Source organism: Centroberyx gerrardi, chromosome 12, assembly GCF_048128805.1.
Source record: "Centroberyx gerrardi isolate f3 chromosome 12, fCenGer3.hap1.cur.20231027, whole genome shotgun sequence".
Lineage (NCBI taxonomy): Eukaryota > Metazoa > Chordata > Actinopteri > Beryciformes > Berycidae > Centroberyx > Centroberyx gerrardi.
In genome coordinates, this window is record NC_136008.1 from 25,718,740 (window position 1) to 25,742,832 (window position 24,093).

General features: G+C 41.8%; 1 protein-coding gene across 1 annotated transcript in view; it reads left to right on the forward strand.

Moving 5' to 3' along the window:
- Positions 1-24,093, forward strand: part of dnah5 (dynein, axonemal, heavy chain 5) — a 106,776-nt gene that overhangs the window by 55,547 nt on the left and 27,136 nt on the right. The window contains exons 60-72 of the mRNA XM_078287097.1: positions 284-437; positions 4,014-4,281; positions 5,242-5,365; positions 5,568-5,675; positions 7,022-7,136; positions 8,207-8,383; positions 10,924-11,127; positions 13,180-13,359; positions 17,035-17,172; positions 19,847-19,982; positions 20,287-20,468; positions 21,161-21,295; positions 22,647-22,802. Coding sequence (XP_078143223.1) covers positions 284-437; positions 4,014-4,281; positions 5,242-5,365; positions 5,568-5,675; positions 7,022-7,136; positions 8,207-8,383; positions 10,924-11,127; positions 13,180-13,359; positions 17,035-17,172; positions 19,847-19,982; positions 20,287-20,468; positions 21,161-21,295; positions 22,647-22,802 — 2,077 coding nt within the window. The remainder of the gene's footprint in view (positions 1-283; positions 438-4,013; positions 4,282-5,241; positions 5,366-5,567; positions 5,676-7,021; positions 7,137-8,206; positions 8,384-10,923; positions 11,128-13,179; positions 13,360-17,034; positions 17,173-19,846; positions 19,983-20,286; positions 20,469-21,160; positions 21,296-22,646; positions 22,803-24,093) is intronic.

Sequence of the window (24,093 nt, forward strand, 5' to 3'; positions counted from 1 at the left end):
TCTCCAGTTTGCAGCGGGCACAGGAATATCTAATTTTTAAAGGTATTGACTATCCTAAGTGAAGCATCATACCCTTTGGCAACATATTGAATTACTACTGGCTGCAGGGGCGCCACTGGAGTTGGACAAAGCAAGGCATTTCCAATTACATTCTGTGATGGCACACTAAATTCCTTACAAACTGTCTGAGTAACTGCACGTATGTGAATGACATTTTTTAAGTGGAATCTGAAAACAAAACGTCAATGTGCATATTTATGTTGTGCATTGTGCTTCTTGCCAGCTCCTACAACACAGCCAACCTGATGGACGACCTGAAGGGGCTGTACAGGACAGCTGGCCAGCATGGCAAAGGCATCAGCTTCATCTTTACTGACAACGAGATCAAAGACGAGTCCTTCCTCGAGTACCTGAACAACGTCCTGTCTTCTGGAGAGGTCAGGAGCGCGCAACTGGAAAATGACCCAAAAACACACGCGCATGTATACATACATATACAGTATATGTACATACACACACAAACATACATATAGTGCTTACAGACGTATATGCACACATGTGGACATATACATAAATGTAGGCACTCACATTCTAGGGTTTGCAAGTCAGGCGCTCAAAAAAAAAAATCATTGAAACACAGATTATCTCCCCAACTTTCCCACTGTTCATCTGTGTGTTTCTCTGATTCATTCAATGTGTTTCTAAATGCACTGCCACATCTGTATGTATATGACCTAGTATAGGACCTGTATCTTTCCTTGTCTTTGAATCATCAACACAAACACGTTATAATGAGAAAAAACCTGCTGTGGAGAGACCACGCTGTTTCCTGCCTCGCTGCACTGACTCAAAAAGTTACAGCAACATCGTCCATGTCCAGCAGAAACCTCAATTACTCTTTTGTTGTGCTGCTGAAACTGACAGCTGACATTCCCCCTCGAGTGAAGTAAACATTTCATGACCCCGGCACCAAGGCAAACCATTGAAAATGCACTCTAAAATATTACATAATTATGGACATCAATGGGGCAATGGACCAGTTTCTTCTCCATTTTTGAAAAGTTGCAAGGTTTTTCCAGAGCTGGAGGAGAGGCAACCTATCTGGGTTATGAGCAGTTCAGTTTATCTCAATTCAATCAAATCAAAAAGCAAATTGCATTTTGCGTGTCAGTACGATAGCATTTCTCAATTATTTTTTCATCGATTTGGATTTTGGATAAATTGAAGCTATAACCCATAGTTGAGAAAGATAGAGCTACAGCCATCCCTCTCTGTACTGTGGACTAAGGCTGCAGCTGCAGGCACAGAAAGCCTCTCTTTCTTTAATGCTCCAGAATAACGACAGAGAGCTTCAAAGTCAAATGCCATTGTTTGCACATTTCACCGCTGCAATCCCTAGAAGGAACGCTGTACTGGATACAATGGGTGGCTGTGGTGTAACTGGGGCAAACAAAGCCTCTTCCAAAGCCTCTTCCGCTGCTCTCTAATTTACTTGTCCTCTTCCTAGCTCTTCTCCTCTTCCTCTATTTTTCTTTACTGTCTCCCTCCTCTTCCTCCTTGCCTCCTCTGTTCTTCTGTTGTTTTTACCCTCCTCGTTCTCCTTGACTTCTCTTCGTCCTCCTCTTCTTTTCTTCTGTTGTCTTCCTTTCCTTTCCTCCTCTTCCTCTCTTACTCCCTAGTCCTAAAGCTCAACATAGAACAAGAACTGGGTAGTTAGCATGAGCAGCGATAGCCACCAGACAAAGAAAAGAGCACCACCTACAGAAACTCAAACTGCATCAACAGAAAATCCAAGCAGTCCAGTACTGGACACACTGTTTGATTGACAGGTGATCTCTGGGAAGTGCAGTGCAGAAACACCACAGTAGAGAGCGCTTAGCACCAAAGATGAAGACAAGATAAAAAAAGGGACTCATGTCAAAAAAGTTATTCAATTCATCAGTCACTCTCTCTTTTTTTCTCACTCTCGTTTCCCTCTCACTTCTCCTTCATCTCCTGCTATTTATGTTTCTCTCCCTCTTCCTTACTTCCTGTCCAGCCTTGTTCCCTCCCTCTTATTTGCCCCCTTCCTATCCTTGTCCTCTTCTATCCTTCTTCTCTTCCTTCTGCTTCTCTGATCTTTTTTTCTCTTGCTCTTGAGTCTTATCACAGTACCGTCCCGGTCCCCCTCCTCCCCCTCCTCCTCCTCCTCCTGCTGCTGCTCCTCCTACTCCTCATCCTCCTCCTCCTCCTCCAGCTCCTCCTGCTGCTCCTCCTCTTCTTCATCCCTCTCCTCTCCCACACCTACCTCTCCCTCCCTGCCCAGATAACAATTTAAGCAGCAGCTGCTCCGTCAGGGGAGGTGACTAGGAAGTGGCGACCAGGGGAGAGTGGTGTTTTTGTCAGGGTGTTGTTTGTGTGCAGACGAGAAGTGTGTGTGTGTGTGCGCGTGTGTGTGTATGAGAAAGAAAGAGAGAGAGAGAGAAGTTTGTACGATGGTGTTGTTTATAAGTGTTAGGGTGACTGTGCGCGGGAGACAGTGACAGAGAGAGACAGAGTCGAGAGACGAAAACAAAGAGGGAGCTGTTAGTGCGCGGCTGCTGATTGTGTGAGAGTAACCTGTCAGATGGTTGGAGATGTGGTGCTTCTGACTGTGACACCACATGACCCCCAAGCCTGTCTGTCTGTCTGTCTGTCTGTTTGTCTGTCTGTCTGTCTGTCTGTCTGTCTGTCTGTCTGTCTGTCTCCCATCTTTCTTCCACTGCACAGCCATCTGAGGACTGGATTAGGGATGTGGAGGAGGCAGGAGAAGAGACTGAAATGATGGAGAATGATATATAGGGGTGGTTAAGCTATAAGGAAAGGCATTATTGGAGATAGAGATGGGGAAGAGATTGCACAGAGGAAGAGGAGGGAGGGAAGTCCTGAGCTGAGTGGAAGGAACGGTTGGCATTAGGAGTATGGGGGAGAGTGGATGCTATCCACTTTTCCCTCTGAAATTAATTGTCTGAGCTTTTGATATAAGGACTGGTGGTCTGGTACATTGTTCTTTGTAGCTTAACATTTAATTTTAGGCTATTAAAGCATTTACAATGTCTGTAAACACTAGAACAAATCAGATCTGTATTTTAGTTATGATAGATTCCAAAAAGGTTGTCCACAAGTTAAACTGTTAAAGCAGATATCTGAAATAGGGAAATGAGATAATCAGCTACATTCAAGATTGTATCCTTAACCAAAAATGTAATGATGTACTGCATTCCCATGTGGTAACTAAGGAGGAAAGGGGGAAAGGGAAATGACACAGTCCCCTTCCCCCCTTACACACATCCCCTTTGTTAAATCTGGACAAGAATAGAGAGAAGAGGGAGGTATGGACGAGCTGTGGGAGTGGGAGCATGTGATGAGACTCATGGGAAATCCTCATAAAGCAGTAAAACCACAGAATTATTTGAAGGGTTCCATTCCAAATTGCTACGTTATATAAGGAAAAGTTGCCTTTTAATTCATAATGACATTCAGTAGTCAATATTCCCAGAATGCAGATGATTCCCTCTTCGCGTATGCTACTGTTTCATATATTAGGAGGTTGAACTTTATTTCAGATAATGCTTCTGTGTTTTGGTTTGTCTGCTTAGTCGCTAATTAGTCTCCTCGTGCCTCAAGTACAGATTAATATTTGAAACTCTCTGGGCAGAACAATACTTTCCTGGAAGATTCCCAGACCTAATTAAGCACTCATCTGCCATCTTAGAGAATTTTTTTTTTAGATCAGTGCTGAGAAAAAAACATGTTTTTTTTATCCCTATCTGCTAAATTTATGTTGGACAGCTTAATTGGGGCTAAATCAGAACAAAAATCTTTTACCCCCTAACTTGACCCATTTCTATACATTACACATTGTAAAAGAAAGCAAGCTGTGTTTGTTTAATGAGTGCAGCACAAGCTGTATTTTTAGCTTTCAGGGCTAACGCTGTTCTCTCATGAAAGTGTGTGTGTGTGTGTGTGTGTGTGTGTGTGTGTCTATCCTCCAGGTGTCCAATCTGTTTGCTCGTGACGAGATCGACGAGATCCTGAGCGATCTCATCCCCGTCATGAAGCGGGAGTTTCCAAGGCGACCACCGACCAATGAGAACCTGTACGAGTACTTCATGTCGCGGGTCCGACAGAACCTCCACGTCGTCCTGTGCTTCTCGCCCGTCGGGGAGAAGTTCCGCAACCGGGCATTAAAGTTTCCAGCGCTGATATCTGGCTGCACCATGGACTGGTTCAGCCGCTGGCCCAAAGACGCCCTTGTTGCCGGTACATGCACATTTTATAGACAGTACTACTGTTTTTTACTACTTTTTTTACTACTTTTTTAGTACTACATTTACTGACAGGATGATGGGTCCTATGGTGATAGCTGTCGTCCCCCATTATGCATATATCCCCTATCTATCTGCAACTGTTCCAGCCTATTTTTCTCAAATGTTGTAAAATCAAATTGAAATGGAATATTTAGTGTCTCAGTCAGTGTCCTTGTGCTTTCTGATGGAAATCAGAATTTCCCAAATATTTTCTGTTGGGGTGGAGAAATTGTAGCAATAAAACACTTACATGCAGTGCATGCAGTTAACAGTTAGAATGATCTAATGACTACATTTGTCTGCCATTATTATCTTTATGGGTGTTAATGCCTTGTTGGGGAATATCTTCGTTCAGATACAATAATATAGACATGGTTTCTCACATAAATACAAATGTAATGGGTCCTCATTTTCGCAGCTATTCTCAACAGCTTAGCTCATTGTGACCCGAAAAACCAATCTCTTTCTATTCATCCATTGTAAGCATGTCAATTTGCTTTTAGAAAATGAATTGTGAACATGTCAATATTTTTCAATTATCCACTGTTCTGTTCCGTTCTGTTCATTCCATATTTTGTTAAATCAGTCACAAGTATGACACAGATGTTGTTGTAATAGATGTAGAAAACTCAATAATCCATAATGTCCCTTGCAATTACACAATCACTCCTGCTTGGAAAACAATCAAGTTTCAATTATAATTTCTTAGAGCATGTAAGAGATTGGCACTGTATGGCGCAAGTAAGCGAGGGGCCATTTATGTTTAAAATTGCCAATCTACTTTCTGTAACTCTTTCACGTCGTCCTCTCTCTCTCCCATCATTTCTTATCTCCCATTGCCTTTTCTGTCGTCCCCTTAATTCTGCTCTCTCTCTCTCTCTCTCTCTCTCTACCCCCCCCTTCTGTCCTTTAGTTTCAGAGCACTTCCTGTCTATCTACGATATTGACTGTTCCTCCCAGGTCAAAGGTGAGGTGGTGCAGTGCATGGGCTCCTTCCAAGATGGCGTGGCAGAGAAGTGTGTTGACTACTTCCAGAGGTACATCATCAAACAGACCATTACAGCATATGAAAATGGCTATATATATATATGCATACTGAAATTACTCTTCTAATTGTGTCCCTTAATGTACCAAACTCATCTGGTTAAATAAAAAAGTGTGCAGATGATCTTCCTACTTGGCCTAAAATGAATGTAATGTGCGATTATTGTAACCTAATGTAATCTAATTTGAATCCAGATACCGACGGCCCACCCACGTCACGCCCAAGTCCTACCTTTCCTTCATCCAGGGCTATAAGACCATCTATAAGGAGAAGAGATCTGAAGTCCAGACTCTGGCCAACAGGTAAATAGACAAAGATGTGTTCAGTATTTTTCAGGAATTCAGGCTTTTGGGGTACGTCACAGTTTTCCTGCCTTTTCTCCCACATTACTGTGTGGCGATGTTGAGATCAGCGACCAGTCTGCAGTACTTACAGTAGACTCTGGAAAACACAAGCTGATCACACAGCAAGCTGTTCATAGATCAAGCATTCACCTCACCCACACTTTGTCCTTCTGGCCACTTTAAGCCAACTGATAGCCAGCAACGTCAGCATATACCACATAATCATTAGCACTTTTTAGCCTTCTCACAGGAGGGCCAGCATCTCAGCTTTTCCCCTCTAGGTCATCCTGAGTGGTCAGTCAATGTGGCATCATAGTTCTGCTCTTTGCTATGGTTGACTGTTGATCAGTTAGATCTAGTTAGCTTCTTCTATGTAAAGTCCTTTGAGACATGCTTGTGATAAAGGGCTATATAAATACACAAACTTGATAGTTAAACCTGATCAGTCCATGTCCTGGATAAGAAGGTGTTTTTTTGCATTAGGTATGAGTACTGCATGAGCCATCACGTTACATCCCAGATCTTGGCAGAACGTATAATTGCCCGGCTCCCTTTTCTGATGGTTGTGAACTATCTGGTGTCTGCTTATCCACCATGCCTCCCAAGATTTCCTGGCAGCAGAAGGGATACCATAACATTTGGAATTTTGGCCCGTGTTATTTCTCTTCACCATGCACGCGCCTCAAGCTAATTAGGGATGACAAGCTGTTTTGCTGTTTAAATGATGTGCCAGTACATTACGCTTTTTACCACAAAGTTAAGTGCCTGTTTTCAAGTGCCTGGTGACAAGACAAAAGTTTGGAATTCATGTCAAAGTATGGCTTCAATTCTCCTGTGTCTCCTATGGAGGGTGAAGTCAGCTGGAGGAAGCCTAAAAGTCTGCAGTCTGTTGGTTTTTTCAGACATATGGTTGAGGCGAAGGGAAATGAGTCATTTTTATGCAGATATTTCAAACGCAATTGCATGCATCTCATCATGAAATTTTGGTCGATAGTAGGTGTAGATGATATGATTATTTTTTATTTTGTGATAAAGTAATCCAGTAGTAACTGAAAGTAATGAGATATAATGATATTTTGATTTATCAATATATTTCTGTCTCTCTCTCACTCATTCACACACATACACACACACACACACACACACACACACACACACACACACCAGTCTAGCTCGAGCATGGTGCTTACATTGCCAAGGTTAGAGGCTGAATTCCCCCCGGGGCCACCCAAGCACGCACCAAATTGAAACGAGATGACAAAAGTGATGTTTCACTGATTCCATTCAACTTTGCTCCTGTTCAGGATGAACACTGGTCTCCAGAAGCTGAAGGAGGCCTCGGAGTCAGTAGCAGCTCTCAGCAAGGAGCTGGAGGTCAAGGAGAAGGAGTTACAGGTTGCCAACGACAAAGCTGACATGGTAGGTTAGAGGCAGGGAAGTGTTTATCTGTGTGTGTGTGTGTGTGTGTGTGTGTGTGTGTGTTTGAGTCCAGAAAGCATGTCTAAAATCATACACACTTATCAGCAGCCAGCTTCATCAGTTAGCTTAAAATTTGACTGAGGACATTTTAAATTGAATTAATCTAGGGGGGATTTTGAATTGAGGCAGGGCCACAATTCATAATGACTTGAGTTGGCAATGTCACACAGAAAGATGAGGCTGGTGTATGTGTGGGTGTGTGCGTTTGTGTGAGAATGCGTGCATGTTGTGTGGATGCATTTTCTGGATGTTCACATTTGTTCTGGCCATTTCTAGCTATGCTTCAGGTACATGTACAGGCACATGTGGATGTGCAGGAGTGGCAGCGACCTTCTGCCCTCTAATTCAATCAGTCACAGAGCATCAGCCTTAAGCCTATCAGTTCAATTAAAGGACCTCTAGCAGCATGCACTGTTTTTCACCAGCCCTGCTCTAACCAAACATCAATAACAGCTTTAAAATTCCATAAAAAAACACTGCTTAAATCAGACAAAAACTGTAGTGTTTAGCAAATAAATAGAAACTAAATAGAGAATAAATGGAGAGAATGGTGCTGTCTCATCCTTATGGCTGGAATTGGTTTGATATACCTTGAGAGGCCTTCAAGTGGGAGTTATTGACGTGTATTTAAGTGATGAAGCACTTGTAGCATGTGGAGCGAGGTGAATCCCGCACAATGTTGTGTATGATGTGTGTTCTGAAGTCTGTGTGTGGGTGTGTATGTGCAGTAGTTTAACTATGTGGATCCATATAATGCATTTGTGTATGTCTGTGTGCCTTTGTGCTTATGTTTATGCTCAAATATCTGCCTCAGCTGTTTGCTATGAGTAATAACTGACATTACAAGTGCATGTAGGAAATGTATATGAAGCAGAGGGCCACATAAACATTCAATTCAAGTAAAAACATGACAGCAGTGGTTTGTACTGGCAGTCAGCCCAGGTGTGAAAGTTGAGGCTGCATTGTGTCACAGCTGTCTGCGTTAATGCTCATGTCTGTTTTTCTCCCAGGTGCTGAAGGAGGTAACAGTGAAAGCGCAGGCGGCAGAGCGAGTGAAGGTGGAGGTCCAGAAAGTGAAGGACAAGGCCCAGGCCATTGTGGACAGCATCTCGGCCGACAAGGCCATTGCCGAGGAGAAGCTAGAAGCCGCCCGGCCCGCGCTTGAGGAAGCCGAGGCTGCACTGCAGGTATGGGACTGAGAAACTAAGTTCAAGTTTCTAAGTTTAGAGTTTAAGTTTAGAAAGTAAGGTGCCCAGAGATGGTGTAGTGGTAAAGAACCTGCCCTACTATCTCAATAGGAGGGGAAAAAAAGAAAAAAGCTCATCCTGATGTCATGTGGATGGGTGTGAGTCTCAACTTGTGCTGTGTGAAAACAAAAAATGAAGGAAGATGGACTCCTCACTCCTTCACAAAATAGAAAGAACTAAATTGAAAAATTCTGGAGTAAAAAGGAGATTGAATGAGTTGGATCAGAAAATAGAAGAAGGTTTCTGTGTCTTTCTGTTTCTCTGTCTTCTCTGTCCATGTTTGTATCTCTCTCTCTCTCTGTAGCTCTCTCACTCTGAATTTTGTATCACTCGAGGATGCCGCTCAGAGGCTCCTGTAACCTGTTGCGTGTGTGTGTGGCACCGGGTGTGTCTAAAGTTAGCGTGGTGCTCTGGTGCTCGGGGCTGCGGTGTAATCAGAGTTACCCTCCGGGACAGATGGTTGCATACGGATGTCTGATGGCAGGTCTCCGGTTGGGATTTTCATATCGCTTGTGTTGGAGGGAAACACAACTTTTCAGCAGTTGAGATCCAATCAGATTGATAATCATGTATTTTTTGAAATTCTACAGTTTAAATAGAGCCAATTTCCCCTTGCACTTGAAACTTACCCAGCACATAAATGACCATGTATGGTTTCAAGTTGAAGATGAACAAAAAAAACACCAAAAGTTTCATTTTTAAGTTTTCACACAGCAACAGTGCTGGTCAAACAGCAGTCAAATCCTTATGCAGGTCCGTCACACTCACTCATGTGATCCTAAATCTCCACTAATGCACCTACATTTTTTATCTCAGAGTGCCCAGAATCTTTCTCTACATAGTTTATAGCTGTAACTTGGAAAGGAAAGGAGGTGAAGATAAGCCAGAGCTTCTGCTGGCTGACGCTCTGGTAGGAGTTTCACGCTACGCCCGAGCAGATGAAGCAGAGGGGAAATAGAGCAGGGAGGGGAGAGAAGAAACGAGGAAAGTGGAGAGAGGAGATGAGACGAGTGGGCAGAGGGTCTGCTGAAGCAGCCAAACAACTCTCACTGGGACATATCCCTTGCTCTCCCGCTGTCTCTCTCTTTTTAATCAATCCCTCGAGGTCGGACTCTGTCCCCGTCTGTGAATCTCTCCTTTGCAGACCCCCACTGTTTTCTCTTTGAGTCTATACTTAAATGCCTCATGCTCTCTCTCAGTTTTCCGTTGTACATATCCTCCCTAGTGCCTCTACTTACATTCCAGTCTTGTTTCTTCTTCTTTCTGCTGTATCTTCTGAAACTACGGCCTTGTGTGCAATTTGTCAAGTGCTGTATCTGCCCTCGTAAGATAAATGAACCACACATTCTTCCGCTCTCTGTTCTCATCTCGTTTAATTCTCCCTCGGCTCACCTCGACAATGCTTACCCCAAGTCTCTCCAGTTTGCTCGTCTACTGAAATTCTCCTCTCTATCTCTCCCTACCTCTAGATTTAACCAAACCTTCCCCACACTTAATTTTCCCATCTTCCTACTTCTCCTGTTCTCTTCCCGTGGGAATTTCTCAATGGTGCTGTGATTGTATCCCCACTGGGCCCCAATGCAAACACCCTTATAGTAGCAGCCATTGTTGTCTTGTATCTGCCTTAGCAATAGTACTGCAGCTGCCAAATATTGTAAAATAGAACTTAATATTTCAAGACAAACCTTGTGTCTCTCAATCAAACCAGTTGTCAGATTGTTCTTTGCGCCTTCTTGGTGGCTGCAAAACGAGGAACTTTTGATTTTCGATTGATCCCTTTTTGGAGATAGAACAATACTGCAGCAGTTATTCAAAGTTGTATCCAATGCATGCTGTAAAAAGTAGGACTTCTGCAAGGCTGAGTCTGAATACACTCCTAAAGACAACTCAACAAGCTGAATCAAATGTGTTACAAAACCAAAGAGTCGCTCCCTAGTACTTTGAGATAGTGACGGTTTGTCAGTGTGAGTAAGTGTGTTTGGACATGTGTATGTGTCTCTGTGTAGATGTGTGTACGCATGTGTGCATGTGTGCATGTGTGTGAGCGTGAATACATTGCTTATATACAATGCTTATATGTGTGCATGTGTGTGTATGATCATGTGTACAAAAGTGCATGAATGTGAGGAACCAGAATGTAATGCGCTATCCTAATGCCAGAGCCTGTCCTGTCCTTCCATATATACAGATGAGCCATCAAAAAAACTAATAACACAAAACTATAACTGCCACCTGACAACTCAACAACTTGCAGTAAATTACTTGTTGATATTGGTTTGACTGGGAATTCATCACTGAATAAGATACTGAAATACGAATATATATGAAAGAAAACAGTATTATTTGAATTGGTTTGGATATTCAACAAATCTAATTTTCCATTTTATTGCTTTTCCCCCTTTTTCCCCACAGTACAAGTGCCTACCTTTGCCATTCTCTGATGTTTCTCCCCTATGTCTCTCCTCCCTCTGCCCACCCAGACAATCAAGCCGTCGGACATAGCCACGGTGCGAACGCTGGGCCGCCCGCCCCACCTCATCATGCGGATCATGGACTGCGTGCTGCTGCTCTTCCAGAGGCGGGTGAACACAGTGAAGGTCGACCCGGAGAAGAACTGCAACACGCCGTCCTGGCAGGAGTCGCTCAAACTCATGACCGCCGGAAACTTCCTGGGCAGTCTGCAGGTACAATCACTAATATGTGCAATAATTTAAAAGGAATTTAATAAGGAAAAAAGCAGGAGTGAAAGGCCCAGGTCAGGGATTTCCTCCTACTCCTCCTCCCCCACACCCACAAATTCACAAATTCTTATTTTTCTTATTTCTATATTATTGTTGTTATATATTGTAGTATAATGCACATACTTTCCATATTTTTATTTGCACATATTTTTATAATGCACATACTTTACATATTTTTATTTTATTGTAGTATAATGCACATATTCTACATATTTTTATATTTATTTTCTTATTTTCTTATTTCTATTTTTCTTATAATTTCTCTATGCCTATATATATTTCTGTGAGCAACTGCAACGAAACCCAATTTCCCCTCAGGGATCAATAAAGTATTTCTGATTCTGATAATTCTGATGGAATTTGAAATAGATATAAATATGTGATTAAGATTGAAGTAAGTGATATATGCTGCAGAAGACCTGCTCACACATGCCCCAAAAGGCAGAAGTCCTTCACACTCATGACTGCTGGAAAAATCCTGGGTAGCTCACATATACTGTATATTTACCAATATTAAACTAAATCTAAACTTAAACTTAAATCTATATAAATGATGCAAAATGAACAAGGACTGCAGCATGCTTTCCTGGTTGGAGTCGCTTAAAGTAATGACTGTTGGGAATGGGTTACAGCTTCCAGTCTACAAGAACATTTGTTAATATTAAATATGATGCTGCAACAACCAACAAGTGACCAAGTTATCACAGCGTGACTAAGAAACCACAGAGCTTCCCTTATGGTTAAAATGATGTAGTCCAAAGAGTAATCTAGAGAACAAATAAGCCTAATGTTCATGAGAAAGGAATCTTAACCTTGATAAGTGTTTTGGTGTTTTTAGCATTGGCATTTAAGATAACATGACTTTACTACTGAAGTTTTGCTATAAGATTTAATTAATAGCTGAGAAAAAAAATATTCCAGTGAGAAACCTACTTTAATCCAATAATTCACTGTGTTAACAAAGCCAAAAGAGAGGGCATCAGTGTTTCAACAAGAGTACCACACTTCAGTTCATGGCTGTACATTTGGCAATTAACCAGTGTTTCTCATTTTTTTACTTTGTGGAGATACACAGTGTGTGCATGACTGACATTAACAATCATAAGAATATAAAGATTTGTCACAATAAGCATATAACAACTTCATTGCTGCTTCCCCGCAGAATGTGTGACAGTATAGTAAAAATCTCTAACATACTGAGCACAAAAAAGTAGGCGGAATACATTGGAAATCTGACAGAATCCATAAGTCCTGTTTTCACCGCATCAATTATTTCCAATTTGGATCAAACTAATTGAAAAATATTGTGACACTCCACCAGCTTGTTACTGACACTGCTTTTGACACGAGCTGTTCAAAAGCACTCTAAAGATCAAACCTCCGCTCTGCACACCTCTTCCCATCTTTGCCTCAACTTCTTTCCCTTCCACCCTTCTTTCTTTATATCATCCCACCAGCTGCGCCTCTCTCTCTCTCTCTCCCACCAGCTCTACACCTCTCTCTCTGTCATCCAGCACCCCTACACCACCACCTCTTTTATCTTTCGCTTCCGCTCTCACATTATCTCCTCGCCTCCCCTTACATTTCTCCATCCCTCACCTCTGCATCTCTCTTGTTCTCTTTCTTTGTTCTCTGTTTCTCTTCACATCCCCCCATCTCTCTCTCCCACCCCTCTCATCAGTCTTCATCAGTTCTTTCTCCTATCATTTCCTCTGCAGCTTTCTCTACCTACTCCCCCTTTTCTGTGTCCTTATCTTTTTCATTCCCCTCTCTTTTTTTTTTTTTTTATAGATTTGTATTCTTGTTGTTTTGTTGTTGATTTGTATCCTTTGCGTGTTTTTTTTTATTTTCTAGATTGTCTGCGCAGTTGATATATGCTCTTTGGCCTGTATTGCCTAAAATAACTTATTAAGTGTTCTTTTTATTCAATTCCTTCCTCCTCTCTCCCCTCCCATCCTCTTTTTTTTGCTGTCTCTTTCCCCCTCTCGCTTGCAGCAATTCCCCAAAGACACCATTAATGAGGAAGTGGTGGAGCTGCTGCAGCCCTACTTCGACATGCCCGACTACAACATCGAGACTGCCAAGCGGGTGTGTGGCAACGTAGCCGGCCTGGCTTCCTGGACCAAAGCCATGTCCTCCTTCTTCTCCATCAACAAGGAGGTCTTGCCCTTAAAGGTAGTACACAGTTATAGAAGTTCCAGTACTGTGTGTGTCAGTGTTTCCTCTACAAATGTTCCCCGGAGCAGCGGAAAGGCCTCGGAAAACAATGTAGACAGAATGTGACACTAAAAATATACACTAAAAACCAATACCGATGAAGTTTTCTTCGGTGGAGGAGCAGCTGTGCTACACACACACACACACACGCACACAGACACAGACACACACGCACACACCATGATCACCATTTGTAAAGTATCATCATCACCACAACCACCACACACAATCACAGAAAACAAAACACACACACACACACACACACACACTGGCCACACTCCTGGACAAAGTCCATGGCCTCCCACACTCCCACATCTCCCACATTGATGAATAAGGAACACTTAAGGTGGAGGAGAGATGTTGTTTTTCTGTCTAGAAAAGCCCCAGGCTAGAGAAACAGCACGGAGTGTCTCTGATATGAAGGGGATTTATTCATATCCCCACATTTTGGCAGCACCAACTTTGCTAGGTAATAGAAATACACCACAAAAATTCAGACAGAAAGACAGAAACCGAGAGAGAATTACGCTGTTATCCACTGATCATAAATAGAAAATTTTGGATGCAGCTCAAGTCAAGTCCCCAGGGCACACTTACATTTCAGACACTATAAACCCAAGAATTGATCTCCCAAAACAGGCAGCCGGTCATGAGAATGACCAACACAATCACAAGTTGGAGGCAACCAAATTGTTAAACCACACACACCAAAACCAAATACAAAACAAAATCTTAATTGCTATCTGGCAAATAAGATTGCTCTATTCAGTCAGAAATACAGAGCAGATCCTTACCAGAGGATTTTAGATCCAGAGTATTTTAGACTTTTTTTTTTGAGTATTGGAGATTTGAGACCACTGTCTAGTCACAGTCTAGTCTGTCTAGTAACAGGGAAAAGACAACCTGGACAACGAATAAGTCCTGGATACCAAGAGAAGAGAGACTTTGGTTGCTACATTCGAGAATAACAACAAAAGACTCTGTGTGGACTTACTATCTTAACATCGCACCTTACTGGTCTAAGTCTACTACCTTGGTCACATACTATGTATGTGTATGTGTATGTGTTATTTGTTAACACTGTTCTTCAATTGACAACACTCGAAATCTATAGTCACTCCATTTTATACATTATATACATTATGAATTTGAGAGAGAAGAAAGTTTTCTGACTGACTGCAACAAAGTGAAAAGAGCAGCAGTGGTTTCATCTTGTTGTGTTTACATCTAAGCGACTGATTTTTTTCACTTTCACATTAAAGCTGGACTAATCAATTGCTATTTTGTGCCAATACTTCAGTGTTTCTACTAGAATTGATTTTCTGTTTCCATGAAATTACTAATTCCATACACAGAAATACTGACAAAAGGTGGTAGGTCTGGGTGTAGAGATCCTTCATTAATGAGGCACTGTGATGCATACACACACACACACACACACAGATAAAATATTTATTTATGTCCACATAAATACATGCATACAAAGGACATAAACACTATCTATTAATGCAGTCAGATATTGAGTCAGTCAGTTACATAAGTGCCTAATTGGCAACCACATTGTTGCATACACACAGGATGAAAACAGTGGCAGGTTGAAGGATAACAGACAGCACCTCCTCCATATTGAGCGGCTACCAATGATAGCAGATACTGAACAATACCTCGCTAACTGCTTGGCCCTTCTCTTAGGGAGACCAGCCATCTGAAGGCCCCTCACAACTAGCTTGTGCACATGACCCAGGCTGTCAAATATGAAAACTAAAAGTTTGTACTTGTAGCCTAGCTGTGAAATGGTCTGCTCCAGCTGTTGATATTTCAGCATCTTAGTTAGAAAGGCTTCCTCTAGGCTGTAGTCAAAAGTACATCCAACCTCTAGAACAAACACCTCTCTAAGATTTTCATTGACAACAACAACATCGGGGGTGTTAGCTGTAATATTAGAGAACACTTCTGAATTCTCACTACACAGACTGAACATGCTCGGCTTCACAGTAGAATGCTTATAAAGCATTCTACTGTGAAGCCGAGCACACACACACACACACACACACACAGTGCAGGTCAGGTGGTTATATATATATATTTTTTTTTATGTGTAATTCCCATTATGTTTTGACATTTGGGTATTGCTCCTCATGTAACATTCATGCCGAATTGACCTGAATGGAATTCTATCACATTTTCATTGTTTTCATTCATTGTTTGGGGAATGGAGTTGATTGTCAAACTGAATGACCAGCCGAAAGTCGCTCTCACCTTCAGAAACCAACGATTTAATGCAAATATCCAGCTTTTCTGGTTTGTCTGCCTGCTGTCTGAAGCGTGACTATCATTGAAAAGCTGCGACTGGCAGAACGCAGTTGTACTTTTGATTTGAGTTCAACGATAGTTCACCAGGCGATCACCTCTGCTTTCCCCTCTGCGGTTGTGTGTTCTTTCTCTCCCTGTTTCTCTCTTTTTCTTCCCCCTCTCCCTAAATCTCTTTTTTTTTTTTTAGCTCTTTCACCCTCTGCCACATCTTGTTTTCTCTATCTTCTTAGCATCTTTCTCTCCCTGCTCAACCCCTCGTTTCCTTCTTTCAAGTCACCCACCTCTCCCCTACTTTCCTCCCTCTCTCTCTCACACACATTCTGTTTTTGTCTTCTCCTTTCTACAACCCCCGTGAAAACTCCCTGCCTCTCCACTTTGATCCTGACCTTTTCCTTCAGCATGGAACACAACCCGGCAAATTGATTTTCTGGTTTCCAGCTCAATGGCGGCTTCCCCGTTAAGCCGGCCGGCCAGACAGCCAGAGGGACAGACAGGTGGACAGACAGAATGGCAGCGAGACAGACAGGGATGGTCCTCTCAGATATCGCTTAATACTTGATGAACGCTCCAGACTCCCTCTTCCACGGCCACCCAAACACACACACACACACACACACACACACACACACACACACACACATACACACAGCTTCTCTCTAAGTCTGTCTCTCTAAACCTCCTGAAATGCTTTCTCCACAGCCGCGGCTCCGCTCAGAAAATATCCTCTCCAGCTTTCCTCTGCCCTCCTCAGACTCCTTTTCTCTCCCCTGTAGCCCTCCTCACCACCCCTCCATCCCTTCACAATCACTTCCCCTCTTGAAGCTCTAAGTCTCTCCGTCTGCACCCGTCCCCAAACACACACACTTGCTAAAATCTCCCCTAACTATATTCTTTTGAATTATTTAATCTCCCTTCTCCTCCTTCCTCTTGCCCTCTCATTTGTAATCGACCTATTGGCCGACTTGACAGAGAAATACACAAAACAGATAATTTTTCACTCTTCTTATGGCTGCCTAAACTGTGAGAAACGAGATGGAATAGCATTTTCTCATTTTCCTTCCTAATAAAATACTCCCTCCCACCACCTTTCCTCTCTCTCTCTCTCTCTCTCTCTCTCTCTCTCTGCTCTTCTTCCTCATTCGCCTCACCCGTTCTCCCTTCTCTTTCATCTTTTCCCTTCCTCTCTCCCTCTCTCTTATCCCTCTCCCTGGAGAACTGGCCGTAGCCCTGTAGGCTTTTTATGTGCAATAAAGGCATATTAAACCCCCCCAAATCTCTCTCCTCTCTCTCTGTCTGTCTCTCTCTTTCTTTCTTTCCCAGGCTAACTTGGCAGTGCAGGAGAATCGTCTGGCTATAGCCAACCTGGACCTGCAGAAGGCCCAGGCCGAGCTGGATGCCAAACAGGCAGAGCTGGATGTGGTACAGGGGGAATACGAGAAGGCCATGATGGAGAAACAGGTCAATAAATCACAGTATACCACTGAAGATTTGTGTGGCAGGGTGCAAAGGCCTCCAAAACAGCAATTAGAGCATGTGACATAAAGCCGATGTGAATTCAATTCTTTAAGATGCTGCAGCTTCTACACCTGGAGTTTCATTCTATTAAATTAGATATCCACCATGTGAAAAGTGTAACAAATACTCATGAGTATGAGTAAGTTCTTGACTTAGGACATTATTAACTGTTTAGCCCATTACTTACAAAATGATGACATTTTAGAGGATGCTTTTATTTCTAAGATTGAGCAATGCACATCAGATAACTTCTTTTCCAAATGTATTTGAATGAAAGCTGTCATATTAAGGGTAATTACACCAGTAATTCCCCTTCAGTTGAGTTTTAATATCACATGATCACATCACATACTTAGTCTGGATCCAGCCTCATGGATCATACATTTACATTTTCTCTTGTATTCACTTGCTACTACTGTACACATCACCATTTGAATTTTGTCATTCGTGGGGCTGGCATAGCTGTCTCTGTGGTTTATTGCTTGAATTCTGGTAAAAATGGTAAAAAAGACACGCACATCCCAATACCCAATAGGGTGGGTGCTGGATCAAAAAATACCTTGCAGAGTTGAAAGAGAGAGAGATCCGCACACCAAATAGCTCCCGTATAAAGGACTTTTATTTTTAATAAAAGTCCTTTATTTATTTTTTTATGTTTCGAGCACAAGGCTCTTCCAAGAGCCTTGTGCTCTTCACGTCACGCAGCAGAAAATAAAAGTCCTTTATATGGGAGCTATTTGGTGTGTGGATCTCTCTCTCAATTATTGCTTGAATTCGTCATGACTGGAACAATGATATTTCAATTCCCATCTCAGATCATTCCTGCCAAAAACATTCTGGCCACAGTTTAGTGAGTCCAACCAGAGAGCTTGATGCCACCTCAAAGGAAACACACCAGTCTCATAAAAATACCAAGAACATTTTCAAGGGTTAACACTGAAAGATGATTTCTTAAACTTTAGTTGTCATGACATCAGTGCCATTTGATGCTATTTATGTCCAGTTTGTGCTTCTGAAAGTGAGTGTACAAAACTTTAATTAAGCTGAACTTTGGTATTGACTTTTTAAGACCAACATCAATATTGTGTTTCCATGGCATTATGTCAACATCTGAATGAACTGCCCCTGTTTAAACCAAATAGCCTGCAAATTAAAATCATGGATGTGATCTGCTATTCTGAAAACGTTCTGAATAAGTCTGATAACCTGCAACAAAAATGCTAAATTACTGATCATATGTGACAGGACACCACTTTTTAAATTAGTGCGAATAACACTCTAGTTATACACTGTTTTTATTGTGTGTGTGTTTGTGTTTTTATCATCAGTACTCCATGTTCTTTCATGGATAACAGCATGTAAATGGAGCAGTGGGTGCATCAACATTCCCTGATTAGGAAATTTTAACATCTGTACAAACACTCTAAATTGACTCATTTGATGATTTTGTGATTAAGAAGCAGTGCTGTTCATCTCAAGGGGCTAGCCGTGAGATTAAGGGGCTAGCTGTCGGAGCATTTGAGGCTCAGACAACGGCTGCTGGCTTTGATATGCTTCTTAATTAAAGGAAAGCCAAAACCAGACAGTCTGTATTGATGAAACAGACATTATTGCTGTCGGGCAAACACTCAGTCTCATTATCGTCTGTGAGCAGCTGATAAAGAGATAAGTGCGATAAATGCCTTGAAGGTGCGGTAGACCTCTTGCTATATTTTTACAAAGGAAAGCTGATTTAGACAGTCGGACAGAAAAACATACAGTCTGACAAGTTGACTTTCATCAGTTTCATACACTTGAACATGTATGAACCAGTGTTGTAGTCGAGTCACCAAACCTTGAGTTCAAGTCAAGTCCCAAGTCCTCAATGTTGAAGTCTGAGTCTGAGTCACCAAGGTCCAATTTGAATCTCAAGTCCTCAGTATTCGAGTCCACGTCAGAGTCCGAGTAACCAGTTTAAATTCAAGTAATCCATGCCAGAACAAATTAAAAAACAACATATACAACTTCACATCTGTCACATTAAAAGCTACTTTATCGGTTATAATGGTGACTCTTTAAGGTGCGAATTTCAGTCATTTTGTCTTTGACATACCTGTAATAGATTTGTGTTTCAAAGTATACCAAAAATTAACAAACATCAAAGCTATTATATTTTAAGTTTGCGTGTACTCTGGGTTTTTGTAATTACAACTAAATTTACAGATAGTTATACTGTATATGTGGGAGCCCACAACAATTACATTTCCCTAATTGATACAATAACACATTAAGGTGATTGAGTCCCAGGCTGAAGTCTTCATTATTCACATCCAATCCTTTTTATGTAAAATTCTGCTCTGCTTCAGTATACTTTACTGCCTTAATAAAGTCAAAGTCAAGTTCGTGACTTGAGTCAAACTCAAGTCACGAAGGATTCAAGAGCTACAACACTGATATGAACACACCTATACATACATACTTGAGATTGGCTGAAATATTTACAGATACAAAGACAGGCAGATGGATGGATGGAGGGATGGAAGGACAGACAGAAGTACAGACTGATAGCTCGCCTGGAGGGCTAACAGACATCCAAACACTTTGACATGCTGACCTGTTTGTCTGTCCTCGCTTTCAGACGCTGCTGGAGGACGCTGAACGCTGCAGACACAAGATGCAGACGGCGTCCAGCCTCATAAGCGGTCTGGCCGGCGAAAAGGAGAGATGGACAGAGCAGAGCAAAGAGTTTGCTGCCCAGACCAAACGCCTTGTTGGTGGGTACAATTCAGTCCATTCAGGAAGGGAGCTGGTTTCAAAAGTCAGATATTATTAAAACTTATCATTATTCTTTGTAAATGTTGAATTGATTGAATTAGAAGTGAAACAGTTGCACAGATCATTTTTATTTTTAATAACAGTAGAATAACATGCCTCGCTCCCCATGGCTTCCCAAACAGGCCGTGTTTTAATAGTGATGGCATTCCTCTCCTACACCTTCTTAGTTGTCACACTTGTAATGACAAGATACATATGTATTTTTTTTTCTTTTTAAAATCTTTGTCTCGTCTTGTGTGCCAGGTGATGTCCTTCTAGCCACGGCGTTCCTCTCCTACTCCGGCCCCTTCAATCAGGAGTTTCGTAACCTCCTGCTGAGCGACTGGCAGCGGGAGCTGAAGCTGCGTTGCATCCCGTTCGGCAACAACCTCAACTTGACCGAGCTGCTCATCGACGCGCCCACTGTCAGCGAGTGGAACCTACAGGTCAGAGATACCAAATCAATTATTCATACTGCTAGCTACATCCACAGAGGAGACTTTTTGACAGGTTTGTTGACTGAAACATCAACTTTTACTGGATAACGGTGAAGAGTGTGTGTGTGTGTGTGTGTGTGTGTGTGTGTGTGTGTGTGTGTGTGTGTGTGTGTGTGTGTGTGTGTGTGATATTTCTTTATTCTGCGGCTCTGGTACCTGAGGGTTTGCATTGTTTTCACAACCCTGCCAGACAAGCTGTGTTTGTGAGTGTTATCTACATTGATAAAATAAATGAAACATCACCATAGCCACCAGAAAAAACTTCTGTGCTCCTTGGCAAGTGTCTGGAACTCTGCTGAAGGCATGTGACCATTCTTCCATGAAACATGCCATATTTTGGAAGCTACATGTAGTATTTCCTGAACTTTTTATTTATATAAAAAGTATGTAACCCTGCTCCGGAGCAGGGTCAGCTAGTCCTGGGCTAAAGCTCTACATATTGGTTGTGACTGAATCAAATACTGGATAATTGAATTAGAGCAGAATTAGTTAAAGTAGAATAAATTAAATTAAAAAATGAATGTATGCGAAAACAAACTGGATGGAATTAGATCAGGAGTGATGTCACCAGCCATTAGTCGTCCCTCAGACAGGGCCTCCTTCTTTTTTTTTTTTAATTAATTGTTTTTTTTTTTATACAGGGCCTCCCCAATGATGACCTGTCCATTCAGAATGGGATCATCGTCACCAAAGGCGCCCGCTTCCCCCTCCTCATCGACCCCCAGACCCAGGGCAAAATCTGGATCAAGAACAAAGAGGCCAGGAACGAGCTGCAGGTTTGGCATCTTTGGTTCTCTGTCTTGGATTTCAAATATGCAGCCTGGGTTTGTTGCCTCCACTTACTGTAATGTGGTCGTAATTAATATTAACTATAAGAACAACAAGACTGTGGTTCAATGAGCTATGATACATTATGCACTTTGTAGATTCAAAACCTCTTTCAAATGTTGCCCTGCCTCTCTCCATCTTTCCTGTCATTCTCCTGACATTGTAAGCTATCTAATTAAGCAGAATTGCCATAAAAGTACATGTAAATGAATGGATCCCTTTACCTTCAATCAATGTGAAGCATGTGCCTCTTGTATGTTTGCTATGTTACAATTAAATTCATGAAAATACTAAGAAATAGCGTTTTGGCACTAGGGTTAAACTCACCTTTTCAAGAATTTATTTCAAGGACAAGTGCTATGGTATGTCAGTCTCAATTCAGTATTTCTGTCACCAGCTTCCATGCCTCATTTGTATGTACTGTGTGTAACAATGGAACAGTTTTTACCTTACTCATCTCCACTGTCTACATTTATAACAGGACATTCTGATACTGGCAACTTCTAAAAATCTTTTTTCACTCCTTTGGCATTTTGATCCACATTGCCTGGGGATATATGAAATAATAGTCCTAGATTCTCAATTTCTGCACTGCTCCTTTTCCCCCCAGATCCTTCCCATTGTCCAAAAATCCTTCCTATTGTCCGGCCATTTGAATGGGTTTTGTAGAATTCTGCAGGCATAGTAAGACCGGCCAAGGTCACTGGCCCTGTAAGGGGCAATCTCTTGCTGAGTGAATGGATTCTGCAATCTTACTATGACTTTCCTGAAGACCTGCTTACCAATCACACATTTCCACAAGCAGTGGGTTTAAAGCCCTTCCCAAGTGACCTCATCAGTCCATTCATATTTCTAAGCTTCCCTCAAAAAGTGATGTATTATTAGGAACTCAAAAATGTATGTATTATTAGCTCCACTAGTCACAATCCCAATCAGACAGAGGGGAGTCAGGGGACAGGATTCATACCTTGGTCTCTTTCAATTGATAGAATCAGTTGTTCCTCACTTTCTGGTCTATAAATGGTTTGCTCTCCAGTCTGTGTTGGAAAAAATATGATTGCTGGTGAGGTCACTATAAGGAGACTTTTTGCCCTGTAAACACTAAACAGTTACACTTACAGTGTTCTGCAGTAAAGATTTGATCTGTTATTTTGTCCAAGCTTATTTTTCTTGAAGATTTTTGACTATGGTTGTCTGGTCATCAGGGGCATTGGCATATCTGAACGCAAAAAAGGGGGTGCTCCAAGTTGTCAACCACATTACTGGTTATATTATTACTCCCTTTTTTTCTGGTTCCAGATCACCTCATTGAACCATAAGTACTTCAGGAACCACCTGGAGGACAGTTTGTCTTTAGGGCGCCCCCTGTTGATCGAGGACGTAGGAGAGGAGTTGGACCCTGCGCTTGACAACGTCCTAGAGAAAAACTTCATCAAAACCGGCTCCACCTATAAGGTAATATGGCAGAATAACCCTCCTAAGACCTTGTATGCCTAAATATTTCACCTTGGTGAGGAGGGTTTTTTCTTTAAGCCTAGGTCAGACTACAAGACTGGTCCGACTAGCACAGTTCAAACTAAACGCTTGCCGTTCAGTCGGGAAGTTGTTCACACTACACTACAGGACAAACATGGGTGTCACACATGAAAACCAGGGATCACACACTACTCGATTCTGTCATTCAAAAACATTTTCCCATTCGTCCAGAACAGTTCACTGTAAATACAATTACAAAATAGCTGTTAGATCGTTTCTTGCTTTGTGGTACAGAAGCTACAGATTACATTTACATTACAAATGTATTTTGAAGTGACATTATTACAACAATAATGTTACAAGAATAACATGTAATTTTGTATGAGATTTCTTTCACTAAATTCACTAAATTTGTAATTGCGTACTTCCAACATCACAGCTCTAATCATAAGGCAGTATACTGTAGCGGAGCCTCTCTTGTAGCCTCTCTTGAGACTATGTAAGCATAAATATCTCAGGGGAAAAAGGCTGCATTGACAAAAATGTAAAGCTTTAGTCCATTTTAATACCCAACAGTAGTCAACAAACACATTTCAGAACTTAGACCTTAGATGAAGGCCAAGTGCTGCAACGCAATTGTTTATGAGTGCTCCTGGGCTTTAAAAAGCCTCAAAAGTCCTATTTTTTTTTTTTTTTTGGTTGAGTGCAGATATTTGTTTTTCTTCCTCACTGCGCCTGGGCTTCTCTAGAAATGTTTGCAGTTGAGTGTGCCATTCCTTTGCATTCATCTCCTTTGCTCAAGGGGGATTTGCCCTTGGCTCTTTGTTAGAAGTTTACTTTCCAACGCAGAAAACTCAGAGATCAACTTCTGTCATTTACATTGAGTCTGTAAAATAGTCTGTGAAAGACACGTTATGGTCTGCTCTCACTTGTGCTGTCTTGTGTTGCCCAATGAATTAAAGTACTGTAAATACTTACTAGAAGGGATGCAAAGTGGCTGCTGTAAAATGGCTATAGGTGACTACATTAAGCTAGGTGGTTAGTTCAGATGATGTAACTGCAGTATCTACATATATCATACAGGCCAAATAGCTTTATGATATTGCTCAACAATTATGTGAGGGATGAGGAGAGTTCCCCCGGTTAAGGGGGGGTGGGGTGGGGTTTGTTTTGCCCCCCCCCAAAATATCTCATTGCCCCCTCTATCAACATGTCCAGAAAAACAAAATAAGACCTTAATTATCCACATTAGTGGGGCTATTTAATTGCC